At 32.3% G+C, this 13,019-nt stretch overlaps 1 protein-coding gene across 7 annotated transcripts in view; it reads left to right on the top strand.

The window, feature by feature from the left end:
• LOC149789290 (uncharacterized) overlaps positions 1–13,019 on the top strand; it is a 163,096-nt gene that overhangs the window by 28,506 nt on the left and 121,571 nt on the right. For all 7 annotated transcript variants that reach the window (XM_089975487.1, XM_089975489.1, XM_089975486.1 and 4 more), the window contains 5 exons: positions 389–452; positions 2,261–2,367; positions 5,239–5,325; positions 10,376–10,434; positions 11,359–11,499. In XM_089975487.1, the coding sequence (XP_089831613.1) occupies positions 389–452; positions 2,261–2,367; positions 5,239–5,325; positions 10,376–10,434; positions 11,359–11,499 (458 nt within the window). The remainder of the gene's footprint in view (positions 1–388; positions 453–2,260; positions 2,368–5,238; positions 5,326–10,375; positions 10,435–11,358; positions 11,500–13,019) is intronic.

Raw genomic sequence — 13,019 nt, 5'->3', positions numbered from 1 at the left:
GAATTTTAATTGTTGTTTTAAACTCTGATGAATTTGTACAAATCAGTTTCCAGTGATATTTATGCAGATTGCAGAATTCAGAGGATTTAGAAATAAAATGAAGAGTATTATGGAAAGTGCACTCATGTTTGAATAATTAAACACAGTTATAGTTATTGTAGAACTTTTGTTGTTGAAACAGTTGTCCAGAGTTAGAATTCATAGCCATCACAAGTATTTCTGATTGTAAACAATTTACATGAAATTGTTTTCTAAATTTAAAAAAAAAGAAGTTTCAGTTTTGATAATTTTTGTGGCCATGATTTTTTTGTCATATTGTCAGTCTGTATACTGGCATATGCTCTATACCAGATATGGGAGTTAAAATCTTATACTGTTTCAATTACAGGACAAAAATGAGCTTGAAATGATGAAGCTACAGCTGAAAGGCTCAGAGGAAAGCAGGACTATTTGTAGGTTTCAAAAAGAGAATACTCAGAGAACTTGCATACATTTATTAATGATTTACACATGGGTAAACTTTGTATTTCCACACCTTGAAAACAAAATATGCAGGACTGTATTATGTTGACTTAAGATACTTTGGATTGAGACTTGAAAGTTCAGGACTGTATTAGGTTATACATAGGCATTTAAGATTGAGACTTGAAAGCTCATGACTGTATTAGGTTATACATAGGCACTTAAGATTGAGACTTGAAAAGCTCAGGACTGTATTAGGTTATACACAGGCACTTAAGATTGAGACTTGAAAGCTCAGGACTGTATTAGGTTATACATAGGCACTTAAGATTGAGACTTGAAAGCTCAGGACTGTATTATGTTTTACTTAGGTGCTTTGGATTGAGACTTGAAAGCTCAGGACTGTATTAGGTTATACACAGGCACTTAAGATTGAGACTTGAAAGCTCAGGACTGTATTAGGTTATACACAGGCACTTAAGATTGAGACTTGAAAGCTCAGGACTGTATTAGGTTATACACAGGCACTTAAGATTGAGAATTGAAGCTCAGGACTGTATTAGGTTATACACAGGCACTTAAGATTGAGACTTGAAAGCTCAGGACTGTATTAGGTTATACATAGGCACTTAAGATTGAGACTTGAAAGCTCAGGACTGTATTATGTTTTACTTAGGTGCTTTGGATTGAGACTTGAAAACTCGGGACTGTATTTATGTATTGGGCACTTCAGATTGAGACTTGAAAGCTCAGGTCTGTATTGTGTTGTATGTAGGCACCTTGGATTGAGACTTGAAAGAACAGGACTATCTAGACTATATGTGTCGGGTTGGCACATGTGCATAATAATCTTAGAGTATGTTGTGATTGCAGGACTGAGGCAGTGAACTGAGAAAAGCAGAGGGACGAGCTGCTGTGCCACTTATTTTTTGAATGCTTTTTTTTCTACATGCCTCCATGTTTCATGAAATAAGATAGGTTTTGAATTTAACAATTTAATTTGAATGGCACATAAATATTGCTTGTTCATCTAAGACCAATAAGTGTAATTTTTTTTAGATCTATCATGTTGTGTCTTTTCCAACAGTATTGATCTCATTACTATATGAATGTTAACATATACCAAATTTAATTAAAACCAAAAACTAACTTGTCATAAACAATTTCAGAAATATTAAGGGTAAAACTATTATCACTTTCTGAAATAATTTGTTTCTTCAAATGTTTTTTAACCAGTAATGTGATATAAATATACATTCTGTACATTTTTTAGATTGTTATCATACTTGAATTTACTTTTAAAATTTGTATCATATATAAGCTTTTATAATTACCTCCCTTGCAATAACTGTCGACCATCTTTCAATTTATATCTACCCAATATACGGCAGCAACAGATGTTATTCTGTGTATATTTAAGTGATTCCCAAAAGCATAAAAATATATATGCGTCAAAGGAAATATTGCATGTTGATTTTGAGTGTGAATTTTCAAGAGATCTTTTGTGCTACTTTAGTCCAATATTATAGTACAAGTCTGATTTTAATCCCATTGGTAGGAATGCTGCAGATGGATGTTATTAAAATTGCACCCTTCTTTCAACAGGGGAGATAAATGTAACTGGATCTGGAAACCATTTCTTGAAATCCAGCATAAATATGGAAATTCCTTCCCCATAAATTTATCCAGTCTTTTTTATTTTTATGATCAGTTTAGCCATTGTATCTTCATAAACAAATGTTATCTTCCAATGATGATTTTTACATCCCACAAATAAATTTTTATTCATTTGTTTCAGTGGCATCTGAGGTTCATCACTTACAAGCAAAAATTTCTGAAATGTCAAGTACAATAGATGATACCAAAGCAGAAATGAAAAAATATCAAGAGAGAGCAGGATTACTTGTAAGTTGTACTCTTCAGTATAAATAACTAGGGACTTCCATGCAGTTCCCAAACTGTATGTTTGAGCCTGAAGGTTAGTTTTTGCAATACATGAAGGAAATGCCAGGGAAGTGTGTCATTTATATTATGATTAAATTTCATAAAAGCCTTCAAAACATCAACATGCAGATCCGTCTTACATCTTAATGCATTTACTGTGATATTTTATACCGATTTATTTCACTTACGACTTCAAAAAGTTCTAATACCAAATATAATATAGAGGTTATCTTATTATCTTGCATCTGATTGACTGAACTTATAAGCACTTTATAGGCTACATTTCTGATCTGATTTTTTTTACCATTTACCAACTTTGGCATGTAAGCTCATATCATTTAGATTTCAGATTGGTTTGATAATCAGCAACATTTGGATATTAATTAGGTAATCTTGCATCTTGTGCTGAGTTGATGAGCCATCATATCATCAGAGAGATCAAGGGAGAATGCTAGTTGTATATCTTATTTGTTCTTTTTTGTCTGAAAGTGATCCAATATATAAATTAATAGACAGAGTAACAGTGGTATGCTCTGAGATTTTCTTTCCTATCTACAGATTCCGTATGTGTGTAAATTTGCATTCACAAGCTCATGTTTGTCAACTACCCAGGTGCATAAATTCAGGTCACTTGCTAAATGTATATTTGAAAAGTATGTAGAGACCACCAATGTTTCAATAAATCTTTGTGATTAATGAATAAAGATAATACTTGCAAGCTGTTTATTCCATTTTTGGCACATATATTTTGACAGTGACACTTTGCCACATGAATCTCAATTACATGTCGTACCACAAGCATTACCTAAGAATACTGAGATAAAAATTCCACTATTTGCAGTCTCAACAAGTGCAATTGGTAAAAGTGTTAAGAAAAATCTATGGGGGTAATGAAAGTATACTCAGAATACATGATTAATATGAACTTTTAACTTTGATTAATATTATGGGTTTCATTATGTTCAGGGCAAATTATTTTTGTGCAATTTTCATACAGTTTTTTCATTTTTAAGTCAGAATGAAGAACTTCTGTGTGAATTTGCACAAAATTATGCATCCTGGAAAAAAAAACACTTTTACAAGATCAATATGATTTTTATTTTATAGAGGAGCAGCTATTTTGTGACATAATAATTTTATGTTTATTCTTTATAGCCTATAAGAAAACTGGGGGAAATAAGTTACCTGGAATTATTACAATTAGATATCATTAATTGACACTTCTAAATATGTATGTACCCAAGAGTGATGATTTTTACTTAGAAATACAAAATATTTCAGAATTAGGAAATTAAGAAGATATAATATGAAGTTATTTTAACCAGGTGATGGATTCATTTATAGATATATTCAACTTTAAAAGCAATATAAGTAACCCTAGAACAAGGTTAAATAATATGTTTTCCCAGAGCATCTTGAAGAATTAGATAATATATATTGGTATGATGGGAAATTTATAGTAGCCGATCAGTTATTTGGTTAAGTGAATTTGATTACAAGAAAAGAAATCAGACTCAACAGGAAATTCAGCTAATTGTAGGTGTTAATTTCTTAGAAGACAGAAGCAAATAGAAGAGCTAGCATCAAATTTTTAACATGAAAGCATTGGAAGAAGTTCAGGAGAAGTTGGATAAGGTTAAGGTGAGATTGAGATGGGTATGGTTTTAAGAGAACATAACCAGGTACTTTTGTAATTTAGGAAATATAAAATGTATTAGCTAAAGGATACCAGCACTTGTAAAATTTTGGTACAGTTACCAGAAAGTGAGATTGAAAGTCTGGTGGAAACAAAATTACTCTGCGTGATTTTGTTCAATATGCCTAAGTAGAATAAATTTATTTGAATTTTTCATATATGTCAGAATTAATTGAAAATCAGAAAATGGTTCTTTATCCTTCACTGAAGCTACAAATGATTTTAAGAAAAATGACAAACAGCATAGATGCAGAGTTGTCACTGTAGATGTTTTAAAAACATTTTTCTGGAAAGATAATAATAATTTTTGTTAGAGCCATTAGTTTTGAGTACAATAAGAATGGTCACAACGAGTATACCTACAAGTAAACTTGGGGGCCCATAGTGGACGAGTGGTCTAAAGTGCTGTCCATTACAGATCACTGCTATCTCACCTCTGTGTGGGTTTGAGTCTCGGATTCGGCAAATGTGGGTATGTAAGAAAGCTTGCCAGTAGCTTCCTATGGGTCGGTGTTTCTTTCCAGGGTTTTCCTGGGTTCTTCCTCCACCATTAATACTGGCCGCCATGTATGGCCTATCGTTTGCTGAAACATCGCGTTAAACACTACAACAACAACAAGCTGGGTAACCGATTGTTAGAATTCGTGGGTAACCAGTAGAAATTTCCCAAAAATTTGACATGTCTAATCATAGACTTGTTTTCTTCCAAGTAGATAAATGTTACCAAAAAAATGAAGAATTATTAAGTTAAACATAAAAGTATTGTAAACTGTCTTGAAAATTGCAATGAAATATTTGTATCACTATTGACTCTAAATTAAAAATCTTCAGATAAAACATTTAAATATCATATTTAATTTTCGGACATTTCTTGCATTGCATGCATAACCAAATCACTTTTATATTAGAATTTGAACTTTTGTTTCCCCTCCCCACCAAGCCTTCTCTGAAAATGAAATGTGTTGCCTTTTCCTTCTTTATATTATATTAACACTAAAAGTTGTGTCTAAGGAACTATATGAAGTTTGACATTATTTCCATGTTTCAGTTTCAGTATCAGTTAAAATATCTCAGTAAAACAAATGAATTTAAATTAATTTTAATATTAAATTTGTTCATTTTTCCTCTTCTTCCAGGCATCTGAACTAGTAACAGTCAAAGCAAAAGCAGATGAGTTTGAAGGCCAAAAAATTGCACTTGAAGACCACATCAAGACTCTTAAGGTACACTCATTTTGATTCCTTTACAGGTACTTCAAGTTATAGCGTTAATCTCTTCTTATGTGCACATTTATTCATCAGGTTTAGAACATAAATTCAGCTGATGTAGCAGGTAAGGATATGATCAGAATAGAAATCAAGGAATCTGTTATTGGTAGCTTAAATTGATAGTCTGATTTTCATTTGCCTGTTCTGTCATTTTATGTTCATTCTTCCTTTTCTCACACTCCCCTACATTTTACTATTTGACCTTTGTTTTCATTAATTATGGATCAAAGCATTGATGGAATGGTTCAGTACTAATGTATACATGTCCATACCTTTCCATACATTTAATTAATTATGGATCTAGCATTGATGGAATTGGTTCAGTAATAAATGTATACATGTCCATACCTTTCCATACATTTCATTAATTATGATCAAGCATTGATGGAATTGGTTCAGTAATAATGTATACATGTCCATACCTTTCCATACATTTCATTAATTATGGATCTAGCATTGATGGAATTGGTTCAGTAATAATGTATACATGTCCGTACCTTTCCATACATTTCATTAATTATGGATCAAGCATTGATGGAATTGGTTCAGTACTAATGTATACATGTCCATACCCTTCTATACATTTCATTAATTATGGATCTAGCATTGATGGAATTGGTTCAGTAATAATGTATACATGTCCATACCTTTCCATACATTTCAAACTGACATCATGAAAATAAAGAATGTCATGATTTAAAATCTCATAAACATCAGCCAGTATCACCGAGCTGGCCATAACAGTGGAAGTTACATCACTTGTTGAGTGGTGTTAAAACAAAATAACTACTGTCAAAATTGGTTTAACTAGGTACAAATATCATGTGCAAAATAAGTTCAGTGTAGATTGTGCACTGAAAGCACTTATCTCTCTTGGGATTTTATTTTTTTGTAACATTTATGAAAATTTCCTACATTGGTCTTAACTACATACTTTTTAATTGTGGCTGTACATTGTATCAACCAACAGTCCAAGGAAGTATTTGAATGACAAAGGGCAGACTAAATTTGCATTGGTTTGTTTGATTACAAACATATTTTGAGGATGCAAAATATTATTTTATGCCAAATAATAAGCTTAGATGAGTCCTCATCCTTTTACAACATGTTTTGTGTGAAATCTGAGACCAGCATTCATGATTAGGAAATTGGTAGTGGGCAGAGGGTTAAAATTAGTTACTTCGAATCTTCAAAATGTACTGTTGTGATAACCAATTTATCATTCTTCCTACTGCTATCTTGCATGTTTATACAGGAGATTTTAAGTTTCTCTTTCAGAAATATCACACATGAATAAAGCCTGATGAAAGAAAACCAGTTTAGAAATCACAAAGTTCATTGCTGTATCTATCAAGATAAAAACTGACGTGTCAGTTTTGTTGAAAAACGGTTGGGAGTGAGCAAAACAGTGTTTATTATTTGCTTATTGGCAGCAGTGCATATTGTACAACTTTTATGCTATAGTTATAAGCTGCAATTGTTCAAATTTAGTTTGCTAGCTGAAGTTTTGAAAACTTGATGAAAGTTGTTGGGTCCTGTAATGAGATTTTTGAATCAGTCTGAGTAGGAACATTTATATCAGTGTAATTGCTAATTATACATCAGGTAAAAATTGCTACACACCTGCATGCACATGTCTTGTACTAACTTCTCCACTTGTAACTTTTATTAGATATTACAGTTTTTTGGTCATGGTTTGCATTATTTATTGCTGTACATGGTTCCATTCTCTTTCTTTAGCCAGGAACTAGGTCAAAGCGGTTTGGTTCTCCATACGAATTTTCCGCATTTATTCAGATCATTATACCTTCAGTTATGGTTGACAGACTTTTGCTTTTATTTCTTCAGCAAAAGTTAGTCATGCACTTAGCATATTTCAGTTGTTTTTCATCTAATGTTTTTATAATTTAACTCTTTTTTTGTGGATTTCACCTGTCATGCAGTAATGTAAATAGTTCAGTTGTTCCCCAGGATATTGTGTTATCTGGATGTTTTGTTCTTGTAATTTGTTTCTATCCCTGATGATGAGCTTTGCCATTACCATTTTATAGCTCAAAATGTCATAGACATGAAGAGTTTATGAAAAACCATTTCTGTCCATTGTCTCACAGCACAAGTTTATTATCATTACTCCTAAACTCCTGTGAGGATTGCCACAAAACTTTACAAACACATTGGTCTAGTTGATCCTAACTAAAAATGGTGATCCTCAGACTTTAAATATTTCCACCATAGCAGTAATCCTGAAGAAAAAAGTTGTGTTGTTCCCATTCCTGAACTGATGGACATATCACAAGGAGGTTTTCAATATAAGACGTATAATGTCTAATTGGTTCAGAGTGAAAAAGGTGCCAGTCTGAAATACAATAAGGTTGACTTGGTGGCCATCTTTGAACATTTTCTTATCACCAGTCCAAACTGGTTGGGAATATTGGCATGTGGTTTTTATGAATACAAAATACCTGTTTGATGTCTAATATGGCCACTATGGAGGAGTAGCAATAAAACACTTTTCATTACCATGGTGGCCATCATGAAAATCATGTTGCCGCTAACTCCTTTGGAATGGATGGCCATATTTACATGAAGTTTTTCACTGAAAGACATCTTTTGATATCTAATTTGTATCAGAGATTTGTTTCAGCGCTCATCAGTTACAGAGACAAGGTACCAAACTATATATGGAACACAATTCAGTCTAACAAAACAAGTGTTACATCTGTAAAAGAAATGTCAGTTATTTCCTGAAATAGTTGAAAAAACTTGAAGCTGGTCCTTATATCATTTTGCAGTCAAAAATAGAGATAACTTCGATAAATATTTAATTGCTTTTTAATAAAATAAATTTAAAAACTAAACTTCATAAGTAAAATATTAAGGATATTCCCAAGTTTTATCATGTTTGCAGCGAGGTTATCGTGTTTAACTGTAATCATAATGCTCAGCTTTTCAGTAAGAAAACAGACATTTGTATTCGATATTTGAAATCATGCAGATAGCCAGAGAACAAAATAAAAATATCACACTGTTCATCACTATGTTTAGAAACACCATTTGCATCATGAATAAGACATTCCAGAATCAGATAAATTTTATGCTAATCTCATAATTTTCTGTGTTTGACCTTGCAAGGAAAGTACACGATTGTGTGAAAGAAAAATCCTTCCATAAATGTAACAAATGATATGAAAGTTTTAATTAGACAAAGTAAGAATATTAATCCAGTAAGAATGCACAACAAAGATAAAAAAAAACATTATGTGGACTTAAATCTTTCAAGTTGATGGCTGTTCATTTGGAAAATCATAATCTTCATTAAAATAAAACCAGCAAAAATGGTATCCTTTTGCATCACCAACAAATAAATCAATGCAGTTTTCATATTCTGAATCAGATTAATACATACATTGGCTTTTTTTGCTGTCAGATCTGTTACAACTCTATCATCTTAAAATAAGCAACAGAAAAGAGTGAAAACCATCAAGTTTTGTAAAATTCAACAAACAATTTATTTTGCATGAATACAATATGAAAATTTTAAAAGAACTTCTGGCCTTGTGGATTAAATTCCAATAAGTCCTAAAAATTCACTCACAAGTCCAAAATTATAGAATGAATTCGAGTGGTGTTCCGAATGAATTCCAATCTTGAATGTGCTGATGTACTAATAGCCTGGAATAGTGTTGATGTGGTAACAGTCTTGATGTATCAGAATGATATAATCAAAATTGTCTCCAAATGAATTCACAGTAATCCCCAAAAAGTGAATTAGTCCAAAAGTAATAATGAGAACTCCGTAATTCCAATAAATATTTTAAATAAATAAATGCTGTCAAATTAAAACTGAACACAACTAAAAGACTGATTCCACTTAAGGTCTTAGGGTATGAATGAGTAATTACAATATAAACAACCTTAATGTAAAAAACCTGAATCACAATGAGAGGACCAGAATGAGGGTCAAAATTTCATTTGAGAATATTCTAAGTTGCAAATAAGATCAGTTCTATTTCTAAAACATTAGTGAAGAATATGCCAAATATCAGGTACACCAGGAATTCCCAAGGGGAAAACCAGTGTCCTGAACTAAAATCCAAGTAAACATGTTTACCAACAAATAATACTATTAATCTTCTAATAGAACTACAATCATTGACAAAACTTAGCAATGGAATATGTTGTTTACAGTAAAAAGACTTTAGTCAGGTATGCTAAAACTTCTACCCTTAATTATGGACAAAGGTCAGTCACAATACAAATTAAATATACATAACAGATCCCATTGGTGACTTATTTAACATCTTTTCTGAACCCATAAAAGTCAATATTTTACCAATGATGAACAATCTCCATTCATATGGTTTTAGGAGACCAAAATAATCTGGTCAGTGATGACTTTAGTGATTTAATAAAAACCTTACTGAGCATATAGGATTAATTTTTGAGCTTGCTTAAGATCACTTATTCTTTAGCAAAGTGTTTTACTTTCATTTGTTCTTGTTTATTCTGTATATATATTTATTAGCTAGGGTTGAGTTTAATTTGCCCACACACAACCAATTATCATCAACTTTAGAAATATAAATTGCTTGTATTGGAATGTTTCTGTTTTTAAAACAAAATGTTTGTCACCAGGTTGGAAGGAAGACATGACATGTGTCAAATTTTGGGATGCTTCTTGGGGTTATTACCCATGGGAGTGTGTCACTTGTCTTTTCAAAAGTTTACAAATTTTCTAATCAATCAACATTACGTCTTGCAATTAAAGTTGTTAGGAATAATATCTTTGTGTCAAAGACATGTCAAGAAATAACAGATAACATGAACAGCATACCATCACTATATTTCTGCTTACTGATTTTTGTATATCTACTTGCTGATTCTTTGTGTATATATATATACTGGTTCTTTATCTGTCTACATACAGTTTGTTTTTGTGACTACTTCCTAGCTTTTGCAGATTAAAGGGAAACAATGAAGCATTTTGTATCTTGAATCATTTCAGCAACAAATGGAAGGAAAGGAAACTTATACTCGTAGTTTAGAGACACAACTATCTCAAAGGTATTATTATTCTTTCCATATGATGTCACATTCATGTTGCAGAAAGAACGTTAAGAAAGAAAGACTTAGAAGTAAGTAAAAGAGAGTATTCATGGATAGAGAAAACAATACAATGAAATATATAGACATATTATTGATCAGCATTGATAATGTAATGGATATAACATGAAAATGAGAACATGGCAAAACAGTGGTATGTATGTCATTTAATTGGTACGACTGCTTCTCTGTACATCATGATGAATGTTATTATTATCTTGTAATCATAATGCTTAAATCTTTGTAATAAATATACCATATGAATTTTATGAAATTCAGATATTCTTGTATGCATGTACATTTTTATGTTGACAAAACCATAGACCATGCAAAGCTACTCCATACTCCTTTCTAACAGCAGGTGTCCAACCTTGTGTGCCTCATAGCATGTATCTGTCAGTTAAACATTTTTGTTTTATTAGATTTGGGGAAATTGATGTGATGGACCAGTACAGCTATAAATGTTTCAAAGTTTAGACAGTTTTTTTGTTTTTTGCAAGTTTTTTAACCTTTATAACCGTAATGTTTGAGATCAAGACATCTACATCTTAAATTTTGTTTATAGTCCTGAATCCGATTCATAGACAGTATCGGGGTAATTTTCTTTTAGAGGCAAAACATCCAGGTCTAAATGAAAAATTCAAATGATTTTCTGAAATTTGAAGTTGGTATTTATCTTCATTTGCAAAACACTGGAATACTTACAGAACACGCAGTGCTCATTATAGCAGATTCAGTTTCCTGTAGTGTTCATTTTTTATATTTTAGCAATGCACTGCAAAAGTCCCATGAACAGTGAATAATCATTTTACCTATTCACCAAAAGTTTAGCATACATTTTTACCCCCTCCTTCCATCACTACACCTCCTCCTTCCCTCCCACAGGCCTGGATCAGAAGATGTACTTGTTCTAAAGAAGGAACTTATCTCGGTCCAAACCCTAATGGACAAAGTGGCACTGGAAAAAGAGAAGGAGAAAGAAGATATAGAAAAGGAATTCATTTATCTGCAGAAAGAACACAAAAAGTATGTTTCCAGGTGAAACTGGAAAAGATGGAATATATCGTGAATTCATTTTTATTCTTGGTGTACCAAGTTTGGAGAAGCTGAACTAAACGATCACTTTCTTTGGCATGATCGTGCATGTCTGTACTTAATCCGTGTGTTCATCCATCTAGATGTCCTAATACAAGATTATGGTCCATGTTAAAGCATTTTAGGTTATGTTCAGTGTTTAAGATTTATAGAATAAATACAGTATTCAACTTTTGTCTGCTGCTTTTCATGCAAATTTTGGGCATGTCCATCTTTCTAACTGTGCATCCTGACTTCCATCCGTCCATCCCACTTTCAATTCTAAATGGTAACTCCCATAATTATTATTGGATTTCAACCAGATTTAGTTTGCATTTGGATACTGAGGAGATCTTGGCTGAATTGAATTATCAGCTTTGTTCATGAAGGTCGAGCATTGTTATAATTGGTGGTTGTCTGGCCCACCCACTTTTATATCTGCACAATAACTCCATTAATTATTATTGGATTTCAGCCAATTTTGGTATACATGTTGATTTTCATTAGACCTTGGCTGAATTTGTACATCAGTTTTCTGCATCCTTTATCAGAGTTCTAGCTCGTGATTGTTAGACCCATCCACTCACTTTTCTGAAGATTATCAGACCTTTCCACTCACTTTTCTGAAGATTATCAGACCTTTCCACTCACTTTTCTGAACAATAAGATCCTTTGCTGTTGGATTTCAATGACAATTTTGTATGCAGCTTGATATCGATGTGACCTTGTAATTGTCAGCTTTTTGACTATTTATTTACAAGAGCTATTGACCCTAATAGTCAGAACCACTCAGTTTTGTTTCCACAAAGAAACCCAATTACTTATTGTTGTATTTCAGCCATATTTTATTGGCTGCTTGCTGTTGAGGAGGCCAATGAAAAATGCAGGACATTGTTTCCTGGAATTCACTTTATTATTGTTGTTCTAAATAAAACAGTAGAGGATCTTGTGTTAAGGATTTCATGATTGGTACACTGGAGAATGTGAGGACTCAAATGAAAAGGATCATCTGTTGACGAAAATAGGACTCGCACCTGCTTCAGTAGCATATATAAAAATTCAAGTCCAGACAAAATTAATTTTCCTGAAAACCACAAAAATGAATACTCTTAAAAGTGAATGAATTTACAGTATTTTCAATGAAATGGAAAGTACAGCTTAAAAAATGGTCACATGACTGCCTGAATTTCCCCACAAAATAGATTTTCCATTCTGTGCATGTATCAATTCAAATCCTTTCATCACTCACCCACTGCTTTCTTATTCCTTGCACTAATTATTAGCTTTAGAATGGTGTTTTCATGAGTCTGTGGCAGGGATTGTTTTATGATGTGTAATTGTGGTATTCACACTGATTTCTTGGAATGTTGCTTGAAATTCAACCATACATAATATTTACAAGCCTTATTGTTGTGTGTCTCACTAAATTGTGTACTGTATTTAGGATATAGCCCTAATTTTTCAAGTGGAGG

This window comes from Sinohyriopsis cumingii, chromosome 11, assembly GCF_028554795.1.
Source record: "Sinohyriopsis cumingii isolate HCF-2022 chromosome 11, ASM2855479v2, whole genome shotgun sequence".
NCBI classification, from domain to species: domain Eukaryota; kingdom Metazoa; phylum Mollusca; class Bivalvia; order Unionida; family Unionidae; genus Sinohyriopsis; species Sinohyriopsis cumingii.
This window is presented reverse-complemented; position numbering and strand designations above follow the sequence as displayed.